The sequence below is a fragment of the Phoxinus phoxinus genome (assembly GCF_949152265.1).
Source record: "Phoxinus phoxinus genome assembly, chromosome: 5".
Taxonomy (NCBI): domain Eukaryota; kingdom Metazoa; phylum Chordata; class Actinopteri; order Cypriniformes; family Leuciscidae; genus Phoxinus; species Phoxinus phoxinus.
In genome coordinates, this window is record NC_136880.1 from 42,369,688 (window position 1) to 42,385,054 (window position 15,367).

Genomic DNA, 15,367 nt, shown 5'->3' on the forward strand with positions numbered 1-15,367 from the left:
TAAACATGTAGGCCTACAATTACTGTAGAATATGACCAAACACAATTTTACCATGGTCTCGCAGGCTTTTTTTAACATCACTTTTTATTTGGCTATATTAATAAAATATGTATTAATAATAATAAAAAATAGTGTATTGAAGCAATTCAAAATATGCTAGTGCCCTTTCTTTTATAAATTTGAATTCTGGAAAAAGTGGCAGGTAAAAGTGGGCATCCACCAGTAGGGCTGCACGATATGAGGAAAAGCTGCAATGTGCGATAACATTGTTTAATATTGCGATGACGATATGACTTGCGATAAATGTGATTGTTAACTATACTGTTCCCATGTCTTAGTGCTTTAATAGGTTCTTTGCGTGATAGGTCAAACGTTTATTACCTGCCTGGTTCAGAATACACGATTTTAGCGCGATTTTGGCACGATCCGTTTGACGTATGGGTGTCGTGGAGATTCGTAATAACAACGGGCGTCGGGACGCAAGATTTGATCGTTTCATCTCGTATAGTGGGCGACAACCTACGTCGCGTCTGCGATGCTTCACGACAGAAAGACTATAGCATGTTTAATTCTTTAACGGTCCTCCACGACGGGTTGAATATGTGAGCGAGACGTGAGTGAGTGCAACAGTGAGTGTGTGTGTGCGCCAGTGAGCGTGTGTGTGTGTGTGCGTGAGTGAGCGAGGGACAGTGAGTGTGTGTGTTTGTGTGTCTGTGCGTGCGAGTGAATGTGTGTGTGACGGCACGCGATGACTGGCCGGAAAGCAACGTGTAGTCTGACATGTTTCTTGTCCATGACAAGTGTAGTGCCAATTCCAAACTTCTCAACACATGGATTCCTCATTTGTCTACCTCTATGCCACTAATTGGCACAGGTGTGCAAATTTAACTCCTCCTGTTCCAAGGTCTTTCAAGGCTGCAAGGTCATGATTCACCAGCAGGGGTCATTAAATTAACTTCAACATAAATGTCACAAATGGCTCCTACAAGAAGATTTTAGAGTCAAAAAACGTGTAGTGCTAATCTGAACCAGGCATTATTCATTGTGTCAGGCTGTCTGTTGCGATGTGTTCATCGCGGGAGTTCATATCGCGATGACGATTAAAATTTGATGTATCGTTCAGCCCTATCCACCAGTCACTGTGGTTAAAAAAAGGTTAATTTCCCACCCTGACACCAATACACTGACAACTACCAAAAATCAGCTTATTAAAATAACAAATTTTCCCAGTTTACATGCAAACCAATAACCTGGCAATGCAAGAAATCTGTGTTTGACTTTGAAATGTAATCTTCCGTGTACCACCTCTCCATAGGCTTTAATCTGATAGCACAAGTGTTTTCATGCCAGGAAAACTACATACGGCAAAAATCTAACTGTGTACCTTACTAATAACTTACTAATAACAAATGAAAATGGATTAACGCATTTACATGACCTCACATGTGTTTGGCTTCTTAAGCAATCAGTGAAAATGGTGGAAAACTGTATATCTGAGAGAAAACCAGTGTATAAATACCTGTCTCTGACTGTGTCCAGGTGTATCCCAGCACATCGGTGCCACGCTGCCCTCAGCGGGTAACTGTGCCAAGCTTTCAGTGCCAAATCCTGAAGGGTCTGGATACTCCGACAGAGATTCAGATGGAGAGGAGAACAGCGACGTGTTGGACAGCTCCTCTATGCATGGCAAATCCTAAAAACAACAACAACCATAAAAACATGTTCAGAAGTTGACACTTCAGTCGCTAACATGTGAAAGCAGCTTTTCATTCTATCTAGATATTCTGTTATCTAGCATAAGTGTGTGTGTGTAAATGTGCATGACTTTCTTTGTTCAGTCTTTTCCATGCGATTACAATAAACAGGGACTTTAGTTTTCACATAAAAGCACGATAAGTCAATACAACACATAAGATTAACTTTTATTGAATTGAAAAGAGTCGCTACGATAAAGGAAAGTCATACAAGTTTGACATGAGGGCGAGTAAATGACCGGCATTTTCATTTCTGGGTGAAGAATTCTGTTAAAAGCCGTGATACTCAGAAACGGCGCTCATTAAATCATCTGATATATGATGCGTGAACTGCGGTTTGTTTTTCACAGCAGCTCTGGGCTCAACATTACTTCAGACATGGCTAACGTCCAAAAACATGTGATGTAAATCTGTCAAGGGATGGTTTTCACTCCTGGAAGCTTCAAACTGTATTGATGATCACACTCAATGTGCTATTCCTAAGAGAGATAAAACATTGAACACTTGACATCGCTAAAGCGAAGTCACACGTTCATGTACTAGAATATGCTTTCATTGCCCAAAAAGCACATTATTTTTCACATATTATACATTATTTCAGCACCTCTCTCCAGTCTGGGTCGAACGCTGTATAGTTCCAGTTTCGATAAAGCCCCTCCTTCCGAAATACGAAATGTGCTGTGATTGGTTAGCTGGCCCAGTGTGTTGTGATTGGCAGTGTATTTGGGAATTGTCACGCCCTTTTCCATAACCACCAGTTTCATCAGCTCAGGTGTAAATATTAAGGATGGCGTCAATTTCAAACCAATTCAAGCCCGATTCGGACCCTGACAATGTTAACAAATAAGAGGATCGACCAGAATGGACTTAGCAAGCAAGGACTTCCCCAGGACGTTTCAGAGTGTGGTATGTTTGTTTGTAATGTTCTTATACATCATAGATACGTCAAACACCATTTAATCATGATATTTGTCAGAAAACTATGATAATACGAACAGTAATCGATCACAAAACCATGGTTAAGGGGCGATGAACACAAGCTACAGTATATCAACACTAATGTTGGCTAGAAAGCGAGCGGAGGCTAAGCTTTGCCCTTTGTTTACATCGTAGCAACAACATAAAATTGGAAATATTAATCGAAAACTCAACTACAAATAATAAGACATACGTACAAGTTGTGATCCATAAACAACTGATTGTCCCGACACAGTGAGACGCTGCTCTCGGTAAAATGTGCAGCAGCACACAAACTTGCAAACTCGAATGCAACATAATGAACTGACTCCATATGAGGAAATGTCATGAACTTGTAATTCCAATGAAAAGCATGATAGACACTTAGAATGTATATGGAAACAAGCTTTAGGAGCGTTCCATCTTTACTCTCCTCATGTTACGTTGCATTCGGAGATCGTCTACTTTTGACTGACAAAATTCCAGCCACCGGAAACACTAACTGATGAAGCGAGTTGTTCAAAACCTTTCTTTTTAGTAAACTCTGTGTACACAAACACTGTTCTCAATGCTGGAGTTCATGTGTAGAGCACCTGGTGATACTTCAAGCACAGTTTCATGTTGTGCCGAGCCGCATTAGTGTTTTAAAAATAGTGATTTTGATGCTATCATATACGTGCCCCATGCACTCCCATTCAAAAGGCATTTTGAGCTAAAAACGAAATTACGGTCAATCTTAAAAGCGGCGTTTCCATTCTAATTATGCTTTTACACGAAAGTTTAACTCGGGTAGATTAACAAAAAGAGCCTAGGTTAAATTTTGGCGACAGATACCCTTTATTTATGGGCTTTTAGGGAGGAACGAAACTGCGTTGGATGGAACACAGCATTGTCATGTCATCTATCACAATAATCGTTTTGCCTCAATTATCTTGTTCTCAATCATTAGAAGCCAAAATCAAAAATCTATTACGATTAACCGCAAAGCCCTAACAAGGGACCAATCAGCCGTGAGCTCAGGGATCTTCAATTATGGGATCTTTTGTTTTTTTGAAAGCATTATACAAAACAAAGAGATCAGAAACCTCACAAGCTGACTTAGATATAACAATTAGAAGTTATATAAATAAAATATCTAATCAAATGCATAACAAACTGATGATATTTGTAATCATCAATGAGTGAATGTTACCAGTATTTTTATATTAGAAAGCATTACACAATACAAAAGAGATCAGAAGCACCACATGCTGACTTTTCAGAAATTACTTTAAATATCAAATAAAATTCATAAATTGGTGATATTTGTAAAAAAAATACAAATAAAATAAATGGACAGAGAAATCAAGCTGCTGAAGGAAACCATTCAAGAGATATAATGATCTACATTTCTAAAAAATTAAGCTTTTTGAACTAATTTCTGTTACAACCAAAGAAAACAACAATACCTTAACGCATCGAGCAGCCTAACATGAACACTTCTGTGAAATAAGACACATTTAACCAAAGCTAAGCTGTACCTTTAGCACGGGTCCTGCTCGAAACTGCAGCATAGGCATCTGACTTAGTGCCAAGAAGACTTTCATCTGAGAAACACATGCGCTTGAACTGATAGCAGAAGTTGACTAGAAGCAAAACCTGTGACAGATACACTGACACACAGGTAACATTCACTCGAACACAATCATGCCAGTGTTTGCTCTGGGGTGTGGTGGTCTTCTTTCAGGAAATGAGGCTTTTGTGTCCACATTTACAGACAGCCAAGCCTAATTTTACCACAATGTGCTTTAAGAGGTGTTGACAGCAGTGTGTGGCTCTTTAATAGTACGCAAAAAAACAGAGTAAATAGCGAGTATGTGCCTGAAGAGCAATGTATAAGCAGCATATAATTGATTGCAAACAGCGATAGCTATGTGGATAAGATCTGAACAAACTATACTAACTAGTTTCCATGTTCTTATGCAAACACACACAGAGAGAACATTTTCCTCCATATTATATCACTTTCCACGTGTCACAGAGAGATAGATGTACAGGTGAAACTGGAAAAATGAGAATATGGTGCAAAAGTTAATTTATTTCAGTAATTCAACTTAAAAGGTGAAACTAATATATTATATAAACTCATTACATGCAAAGTGAGATATTTCATAAGCTGGAAGCCATAATCATCACTTGAAATATCTCACTTTGCATTTATTGCGTCTATATAATATATTAGTTTCACCTTTTAAGTTGAATTACTGAAATAAATGAACTTTTGCACCATATTCAAATTTTTCCAGTTTCACGTACAATGTACAGTGTAGTCTATGTACAGCATACTGTGCAGTACATACTGTAATGCCTACTACCGTATTTTCCGGACTATAAGTCGCATCAGTCAAAAAATGCGTCATGAAGAGGAAAAAAACATATATAAGTCGCACTGGACTATAAGTCGCATTTATTTAGAAATGAATATCACAAAATCCAAGACCAAGAACAGACATTTAATCTGGAGAGGCAAGTTATTCAGCTCCACAACAGCACACAGAACAACAGGCTGAATAGGTGTCCGGTGTGTTAACGTAACTCAGGGTTTCCCGCAGCACTTTGGAACTAAGGCGGCCGCCTAAGCAACACACGCCTGCCGCCTTAATTACGTCATCAAAAACATTTATATGAGCGATATCCGCCGTGTTACTCTGTCCTGTTTAGAGCTTAGATTCTCCCGAGCCCGATATTTCCCGCCGCTATACTCGGGCCGCGCCCGTGATCTAGAGACGAGTGGCGCGGGATTGAGTGCGAGCGGTAATGCACTCACTATGTGTGTGCGGCTGCGGGAGAATAAAATGATTAAATAGAAATATATATGAATAAACCATAAAAACAAATAAATTGTTATTCATCTGTTGCAGAAAAGCAACAAGAACAACTAAAACTAAATAGAAACGATTTACAGGCCAGAGTTTCTATTTGTAACATGTTTGCAGCGTTGAGCGATGTAGCCAATTGATTTCTTGAACGCAATGGCCAATCAGAAGCATTTAAGACAGAATCCCCTCACCGCTCAAAACTTTTTGACTTTTTGTTCAGTGCTGAATTCTGCATGCTGGCAAATCCTCTGATTATAAAAGATATTATGAAAGATTCATTATGCAGTCAGCTTCATTGATAATAACAGAGATGTGTGAGATCGCGATGAACTGATGTCAGCTTTTTAGGAATTATTAAGGGAGCGCGCATTCAGTCATGGCAAACCATGCACGCAGCCTGCTTGCTTTTATGTTAAATGAACAGTGGTTTAATGTTAATGCTTTAATAACAAATCATTTATCACGAGCATTTATGCTGATGTGTATGGTGGCGACACATAGGCTAACTTGAAGCTATTTCATGGAGGTTCAGAAAAATAATTATTTTTTTCTAACAAATCCCACCCCACCACCTTAACTAACACATTTTCTGCAGGAAACCCTTATTCAGCTCCACAATAGCATAAAGAACATATACCTGAGGCTGAATATGCTAAACTAACATTAGCCAGCGAGTCCAACAAGTTACCGGTCAGCAAGTTCACCAAGCTCCCGATCTCACTCCACAACACTGAATACATTGAGTTCTTCCTCGGTGTCGCTTCTGAACGACTCCGCTAACTAGAGCGCCCTCTCTCGGCTGTAGACGGTAATGTTTTCTCTTGGTTCTTCTCAGTCAGTATGAATTAATTTTAATGTATAAGTCGCACCTGACTATAAGTCGCAGAACCAGCCAAACTATGAAAAAAAAGTGTGACTTATAGTCTGGAAAATACGGTATTTATATTAAGATTGTGAAACGGTCACAGTATGCAACACTAAACATTTCAAACCAGGGTTATTATAGTTAGTTAAACTACCGGTAATCAAAAAAAAAATATATTTTTTTTTTAATTTTCAAATCATGATTTTAAGAAAGATTTCACTTTCAGTTCAGTTAATTTTTCACACAAAAAGCCTTCTGTAGCTGTGCTAAACTGAAAGTCTCAGATAATGTGTTTGCATTAATGTCACAGCTTCATCATGATGATTGTGTGCTGCGTTTTCAGCTATTCAATCCTGCACGAAAGAACCGCAGCAGCTATAATGATAGAGTGAACGATCTTTTGTGTTAATCACACCAACATGTTCAACAGCACTGCTTTGTTCAGCTGTAGGTTTGAGATTAATCCATTTTCCTGCAGGCCAAGCTATTCATTAAAAAAAGAATAATGGTCAAAGCACGTTAGTGATCCTGAGATGCAGGTTCGTGTCAGGCCTACAGCGTTATCTGACATTGTCCCACTTTCCTATCCATTTACAGCTACTTAAAGTCCATAAAGTACAAGATGGACAGGCAGATACATGGATCATCATGGATGGGTTTAATTCTCAGAAATCAGTGTCAAGAGAGGAAAAAGAATACACTATTGCTTGTTTCTGCATTCATTTTCTCAATGGTTCTGGAAGCAAGAAGAGACGGGATCTGCTCGTACCTGGGAGAAGTCTCCGTTGCGCACAAGGTCATGAAAGTCAATGTCAGAGAGGTCCAGATTCACAGAGGACGGGTTCGGCTGGAGCTGCCTGATGAATCAGAGGAGAAAGATCAGGAACAATCTTCAAAATACAATACTGCCAGAAATACAGATACATTCAGAGTACTTCATATCAGATTACTGATATATTAACAGCACCACCAGGTTTATATCTCTAAATAGACATTGGATAGGTATCATCAACTAACTCACGATAAAGTACATGTGTCACGTGTTCAATATATCAGAATGCACCACAATATTATAATTGGAAACTGCACCGAACATATGAGAGACAGTTAAAGGTTAAGAGTCATTTGAGTCGATTCAGTGAGTCATTTGAGTCGATTCAGTGAATCATTTGAGTCGATTCAGTCAATGATCTTCACTGCACCAATCGTTCATGAATTAAGAGACAGATTAAGCTGGATGTTCATTTTGCATGCAGTCAGCAAGAATTTAAAAAAGTGTTGACTATTTATTTGTCAATATATTATTATAAATATATACAATTCACAAACCTGTTAAAAATTATGGCTGTCTCTAGCGATTATTTAGGTAATCGAGTATTCAGGCGATTATTTTGACGATTAATCAGATTATTTAAAGTAATAAAAATAGACCTAAGTGGACAATAACCATTAAAAAGGCTTAAAATACTTAGGTATAACAACGAGGCAATAATAATTGGCTAAAATAAAGTATCAAAAGCAAGTAATCATATGGTTTTATTGAACAATACTGTTAAAATACATAATGTAATATGCATAATATAAACAGCCTGATGAATGTTGTTGTTACACTCTACAGCAGATCAAATCCTTGTTTAATTTTGGCCAAACGACATTTAATTCAAATGTCCACTTAATCTTTAATACTGAGCCACTTCTTTACGATAGAAATGCTACAGCCACTGTAATTTCTTGAACAAGAACATGCAAACTCAGTGCGAGGGTTTAAACTTATATTTTGAAATCGCGATGAACGGTTTGCATATTTAAAAAACATATTGATGTATTCTCCTGCGTTGGTTAAGGTTTATAAATTATTTACGTTACAAATCTGGTGAAATGGCACATTATAAGAGACTCAAACCCGCAGCATATGCAGAGATGGAGACCGTGTGGAGCAGCATTTACTGTTTTACACATTTACACACATGCAAATAATTAAGAACCTGAAACCCACAGCACACAATGCCATATTATGTTTTTAAAATGGTTTTAATATATCATGCAGCCTTTGAAAACGGTCTAATAATGGGGTTCATGGATTCTCGTCTGTTGAATGCGCCACTTTTCCAGTTAATCGACACAGGTAAATTGCACTTATGGATTTTTTTAGATTGAGTATTCAGATTTAATCAAGGAATCATGACAGCCCATGTTATAATTTTTTTGGTTGTTTTTGGTTATTGACGACGTACAGTGTGCATAACTCACCTCCCAGATTGCATAGGATAGTGCTGGCTGTATTGAGTTTGCTGTGAATACGCCCATGAGTTAGACGGATACAGCTGATTCTAGGGAAACAGGAAACAAACAGCACATTTGACACAGGAAGTGACCATTTGGAAACACTGTTCAGCAGAGATACTACCCATTAACCCAAATATTTATAATATGAACTAGTGACTCATATAGACATGGTGAGACCCAACACAAATCGTGCACATACATGGTGAAGACTAACAGTTCACCAAATAAACAACCAGGTGATGTGAAGCAACTGTTTCTAGAAGGATGATTACCATTGGCTACCAACGCACTCCATGTCCGTCCCATATTGGACAAGGTTCGAGATCAACTAGAGTGATAGTTATGAAGAAGACTGCAGATTTAATCAGATCAGGAAATATGTCATTAAGACTGTGACATTAGAAAGTGCAGCAGCAAATAGAGTTCATATGTTACCAAACCCGAGCCTGATAGGATCAGGAGGATCGTTCATGTGTAACTTCAAGTTTAATTTGCACAGGGCTTAGGTTTGTAATTTATGGGGAATATTAGAGATGCATAGATACCATATTTCTCTGCTTATACCGATTATTCAGAATGATATCTGCCGATACAGATAGGAAAGAAATTTATCATAACTAGTGCTGTAAACTATATAGGGGAGCCCAAACTATTATATTCAACTGCTATTTATTTTCAGATATAATAATTACACTTAAAATAAAAACTTTAATGTTTGTATACAGCTCATAAGGTAATTTTCAATAACTTTTCAAACATAAATAAGCTCCTCTCTAGTGTTTTTACAGCTAACTAATGAACTGTGAACGCAGGTTAACTTTCCTAAGGTAAATGCAATGTTAAGTGACATTGTTCACAAGCGGTTTTATTGACGTCTTTCCGCGATTGAAACACTGATTTAGAGATTACATGAGACATGATATACATTTCAGTTAGTTGTACTGCATCAAAATCCCTTCTGATGTTCATGCATGTTTTTTCATGCAATAACTTGTAGTAAAGTGCAAGAAAAGACTTGAGACATTACAGCGATTCGTCACTTCACATTTAAGAGTGTCAAAATGTGATTTATTGTTTGAATTTTGTAATAAAATGGACAGAATTTGAAAGCGGAGACTTCGTTTCTTATGAGAACAGTAACAAAGCACAAAGCTGACAAAATGGTGGATTTGGCATTATGATTAGGCAAATCACCTGTCAATCAAACTCTCAGGGAAGGGTAAATTGGACCTGATCATCGGCTGCTTTTAGTAACAATAGGCCAATGGCCGATAGGGAGATACCGATTATTGGCCGATACATTGGTGCATCCCTAATATATATAGGGATGGGAACCGAGAACCGATTCTTCTTCAGAACCGGTGCCCAGTGAATCAATTCCTTGGAACCGTTAGCATGCCTGCGTATCGATTCCGCGTATCGGTTCCGCTCGTTGCAAATGTGTCATGACGTCACACGCGCGCTGCGTTGTTTTGATTCAGAACGCGGCAAACATGGCAGAGGCAGAAGTTCGACGCAGAAGTATAATGAGGCCTTTAACGGGACGCCATGTTGCTTTCCGACCAGCCATGGCATACTGGTTGAGAAACACTGCCCTAGGCTATAGGTCCCTGGACTTTCCTTTGAGAAGTAGCTCACCTACTTTTAGGTTTGTTCTGAAGTTGCTACACATAATTTGTATATGTGCTCTGTGCTGTGTCTTCTGATCAGATATTAAAGCGAGTTAATATAAACAAACAAATTTTTACTTATTCCCTCACCCAATGAGAATCGATAAGGAATCGGATCGATAAGCAATATCGATAATGGAATCGGAATCGTTAAATTCTAATCAATTCCCATCTCTAAATATATATATAAAAATATACACATATATATATATGTATAGAGAGAGAGAGAGAGAGAGAGAGAGAGAGAGAGAGAGAGAGAGAGAGAGAGAGAGAGAGAGAGAGAGAGAGAGAGAGAGAGAGAGAATTCAAGTTCAAACATGTGCAGACCTTTAATCTGAGACTCTTTGTATAGGGGTAACTATAACATTTAATCTACAATAAACAGCGCATCTTAATGTAAAATTTGCATGGTATTTTAGACATTTAAAGGTCCGGTGTTTACCTCCATGGAACTTGGGAGAGGAGGACTGGGAGCGCTGAACTTCGGGCTCCCCAACTGAGGGTCCTCAGGGTGCAGATAGTCCTCCGTGTCCATGACAACAGACGTGGCAAGAATGGGCATCAGGCTTCGAGAAGAAACATGATTACGAGTCAAACCCCCGTCGTTCTTCAGCCATCTCTGAGAGAGAGAGAGAGAGAGAGAGAGAGAGAGAGAGAGAGAGAGAGAGAGAGAGAGTCAGTGTAATAATCATCACAAAAAATCTCTGCATCCACTGCCGATTACCAACCCTCCAGATTTATTTGACCAGATACTGATTTGGTGGTGATTACTAACAAGATAAAAACTATGAGCTACAGATAAACACATGCATACAGACCACTAGTGAAAACCACTTCTATTATGCATTTTTCTCATTAAATGTACGTGTTTTCATTAAAAATTATGTTATTATCATAACAACCGGATCTATTTTAATTGAAAAAATGTACATAAACCAGATGCAAACAGATTATATTAACTAAAATATAACATATAAATAGATGAATAAATTGAATACAAGACAGATATGTTAATGGGTTAATATATTCAATATGTGATAGAGGCCTTGTCTATGTGACAGTTTGAAGGGAATTACATTGTAAGTATACCTCAGCTTTATTTTAACCTCTTTAAAACAACCTGTCACACATCCAGCCTTAATAAATAGATGATATCAAAATAGAAACGTTTATAAACATACATACGATTATCTTAAAATAATCTGTCTGAGCGTATGTCAAACTGAAAAACATCAACCAAACAGCACTGGCCTTTCAAACACGCCACTTTAATATGATTTCCAGCTCGTATTGATTATTGTAGACTAACTTAATTGATTTATACACGAATTTATCAGCTGTCTGTGTGTTTTTTCTGATTGACTCAATGGAGCGCTATTGTTTGATTCGTGCTAACATGCTAACCTGAGAGAAAACTCACTCACCGAGCGTTAATTAAACCCCCCTTTCCGCGAAACCCCTCAACGAGCACTAACGACCACTCAATCTGGGTTTTTCTCGATCGGTAAAGGTGTATTGGAGGGGTTAATCCATATTTTTCTACCCCTGTACGGTTGTTTACCTACTTCCTGGTCGACGTCGCCATCTTGTTCTAAAACAAGGAGGACTCTTCCGCTGGCGTCATTGCCGATCAACAACGCACGCGCGACGCTAGGCGAATTTTGTGGATTAGAAAAGGAAATAATAACTCATTTGGTTTACAATTTCCCTTGTTTATAAATTGTATTTTAAATATATTCTAGAATCTAGAAGCTCTAAACCCACCCATTTGAATACGATTCACTTAAATTACATTAAACTGTTTAAAAATGAGTTGAATCTTGTTTTAAAAACGTTGTAAATTGCTTAATTTATTTTGGTGAAGTAAAGCAATGTAAAAACAACAAAAACATTGATCATTATTGATTGAAAAACTGCTTTCAGGACCTTTTTTTTGTTGTAGCCTGTCTTTTTTTGATGACAATGGAGGCTAATACCAATTTATCATATTTTTACTGTATATTTTAGAAACAGACATGGTTCTGGCAAGGTTATTTATCTGGTGTCTAATAATGTTTCATATGTTTGCACAAAAATCTTTCACGGAATTCTGAAACGTTTTAGTTGCACGTTCCTCTAACATTTTTTTAAAACGTTAGCCTACTAATTGTTTCCGAACGTTCAGAGAACATTCGAAAGTAACGTTCCAAAAAATGTTTCGTAAAGCGTTCTAGAACACATTTGGTAGCCTAACACTTTATTTTAAGGGGACGTAGTTACGTTACTACATGTAGGCTACTATAGTAATAACAGTAAATGATGCTATAGTTAGCCTAACTAACCCTAAACCAAACCCTAACCCTATAGTAAGTACATGTGTAGTTAATTAATATTACTCGGTTCTTCTTTGAAGTACAATTGTCACCTTAAAATAAAGTGTAACCAACCACACATGTTCCTCAGCTGGCTGGTTGTGCCCCTTTCTTTCACATATATGGGCGGTAATAGTTCATAGTCCGTGGACTTTGTAAGGTTTGACCTGATTTCATGTTGATTCCATCATCATCATAATCAGTGCTGAGTAAACTACAGGACACACACTGACACAGAGCCGAAACCTCAGGGAAAGCAAGACAGAAGATGTGTTATTTCAGTTCCTAGATATTTATTTTAATCGCTATATTTATATATTTTTTGCTATATAGAGCTCAAGGATATTTGTGTGGATTCCTGATTTCTCAAATGGATTTTCCTCCAGAGATCAGTGTTTTTCTTCTGTCTCTGACGGCACCTTTCATTCTCTACACAATCAACCATGTGTCCTTCTTACAAGAGTAAGTTTGCATCTTATGTTATTATTTTACAGTGGTGCATGTTCAGTAATATTGCATTGACATTGAGCAAGGCAAACTCGTTTTTGTTTTACAAGATCGTATGTGATTTTTAAGGCGTTTTATGAGGTTTTAACTATATAGGCCTACCTCAATTTGCCAAAAGAGGGCAACCAACCTCTGTTTCAAACTCCGTTTGATCACTGGATCACGAGCTGACAGATTAATGCACTGCATTGGCGAATCTCATGAAAGCTTTCACGAACATTTGGCCACTCACATATTTTTATGATATGATTTCATGAAAATGCAACCAAGTTTCACCCTCAAAAATCTCATAATGCAGAAAAATATTACTTAAATTGTAGATTATTTATAGCCTACACATCATGTGAATATGTTATATTTAAATATTAAATATAATGTATGCATTTATTGCAGCATTTTAAGCCTAATACAATAAAATGTACTATTACAGTCACAAGAATTGAATGCAAATCAGCGTTGTGTTGCTAAAATAGGCTATATATTTTTTTATTTTATGCAAATGAGTTACCATTTGCATGAAATAAAAAAATATATAGCCTATTTTTGGCTATATTTAACTTGTTTTGGGGGGTGAAATATGACCTCATTGATCATGCAAGATAAAAACAAGCCTCCGATAATCATTTATGATGCTTTTCTCATTCAGTCCACAGGTTATACTGGCTGTAGGCATCGCGGTTCTTACAACCATATTCCTCCTGGCAAACCTCAGTGTCAAGAGTAAAACATCTCCTGACCCTCTCTTCTATGGTAAGTCCAATACTGATGAGCAAATTAATGATTTAAATCAAATTAATATCTCAATTATGTTCTCTAAACACACACACACAAAATTGGTGTAGAAACAGTTTGCGCTCAGACATTACTGGTAAATTTCACACATTTCTGTATAAACTCAAGGGTTCTTGGCTTCATTTTATAGAACTTTATGCCAAAAAATATATATTTAAAGGGATAGTTCACTTTAAAATTAAAATTCTGTCATCATTTACTCACCCTCAAGTTCTTTCAAACCTGTATTAATTTCTTCTGGTGAACACAAAGGATGATATTTTGAAGAATGTCGGTAACCAAACAGTTAACTGGTCCCATTGACTTCCATAGTAGGAAAAAAAAAATACTATGGAAGTCAATAGGACCAGTTTGGTTACCGATATTCTTCAAAATATCTTCCTTTGTGTTCAGCAGAAACTCATAAAGATTTTAAACAACTTGAGGGTGAGTATGATGACAGAATTTTAATTTTAAAGTGAACTATCCCTTTAAAGGTACATTAACCTTTGGCCCTCTAGCGGTTAAAAGCAAAACTGCATGTATTTTGTGGAAGAACATTGTTTTGGTTGTGCTTCGGCTCTGAGCGGATGAATATGATTATCCTGCTGCTCATAAAACATTCACTATCCACATTATTCCTGCGCCCCATTGAACATTAAAAGGACATTTAAAAGACATTTCAACAGACCATGAATAACCCCAAAAGCGTGAATCTTTCCACAGCAATCGGACGATTAAATACTGTGGGTTCACACTCGTTGTCTTCAGCATTGCTCTGATTAACGTGTGTGTGTGTTCAATCCGCGCGTGATCTCAGCTTCTCTAAAGTTTCTCCAGACTTTATTTGTCCGACTGCCAGTGCCATGAATCCAAAAGCGAGTTGACTTTCCCACTTGGGAACGAGGAAACTCTGGTCTGATCGAAATCCTCCTTCTCCTGGACAAGCGTGAGCCATCATTAACTCGGCTGTTTGAGACAGAAATCAATAGTTGGCGAGAAAAGAAAGTGAAAGCCAGACAGAGACTAAGAGAGGCCAGAGTGAGAGATGTGTGTGTGTGTGTGTGTGTTTCCAATCTGTGTGTGTTTCCGTGTTTCCAATCGGTGTGTGTTTCAGTGTTTCCAATCTGTGTGTGTTTCAGTGTTTCCAATCTGTGTGTGTTTCAGTGTTTCCAATCTGTGTGTGTTTCAGTGTTTCCAATCTGTGTGTGTTTCAGTGTTTCCAATCGGTGTGTGTTTCACTGTTTCCAATCTGTGTGCGTTTCACTGTTTCCAATCTGTGTGCGTTTCAGTGTTTCCAATCTGTGTGTGTTTCAGTGTTTCCAATCGGTGTGTTTCAGTGTTTCCA

General features: G+C 37.7%; 2 protein-coding genes across 6 annotated transcripts in view; one reads left to right on the top strand and one right to left on the bottom strand.

Moving 5' to 3' along the window:
- Positions 1-12,037, bottom strand: part of sbno2a (strawberry notch homolog 2a) — a 49,094-nt gene extending 37,057 nt beyond the window's left edge. For 2 of the 5 annotated variants that reach the window (XM_079612911.1, XM_079612909.1), the window contains exons 1-5: positions 11,952-11,995; positions 10,833-11,009; positions 8,685-8,764; positions 7,204-7,291; positions 1,520-1,693 (exon numbers count right to left, since the gene is read on the bottom strand). In XM_079612911.1, the coding sequence (XP_079469037.1) occupies positions 1,520-1,693; positions 7,204-7,291; positions 8,685-8,764; positions 10,833-10,952 (462 nt within the window). In that variant the 5' untranslated portion in view covers positions 10,953-11,009; positions 11,952-11,995. Of the gene's footprint in view, positions 1-1,519; positions 1,694-7,203; positions 7,292-8,684; positions 8,765-10,832; positions 11,010-11,814 lie in introns of all 5 variants that reach the window. The other 3 variants (XM_079612908.1, XM_079612907.1, XM_079612910.1) reach the window with 3 other exon arrangements.
- Positions 12,038-12,823: 786 nt separating this feature from the next.
- tm6sf2a (transmembrane 6 superfamily member 2a) overlaps positions 12,824-15,367 on the top strand; it is an 11,514-nt gene continuing 8,970 nt past the window's right edge. The window contains exons 1-2 of the mRNA XM_079612914.1: positions 12,824-13,203; positions 13,895-13,998. Coding sequence (XP_079469040.1) covers positions 13,112-13,203; positions 13,895-13,998 — 196 coding nt within the window. The 5' untranslated portion in view covers positions 12,824-13,111. The remainder of the gene's footprint in view (positions 13,204-13,894; positions 13,999-15,367) is intronic.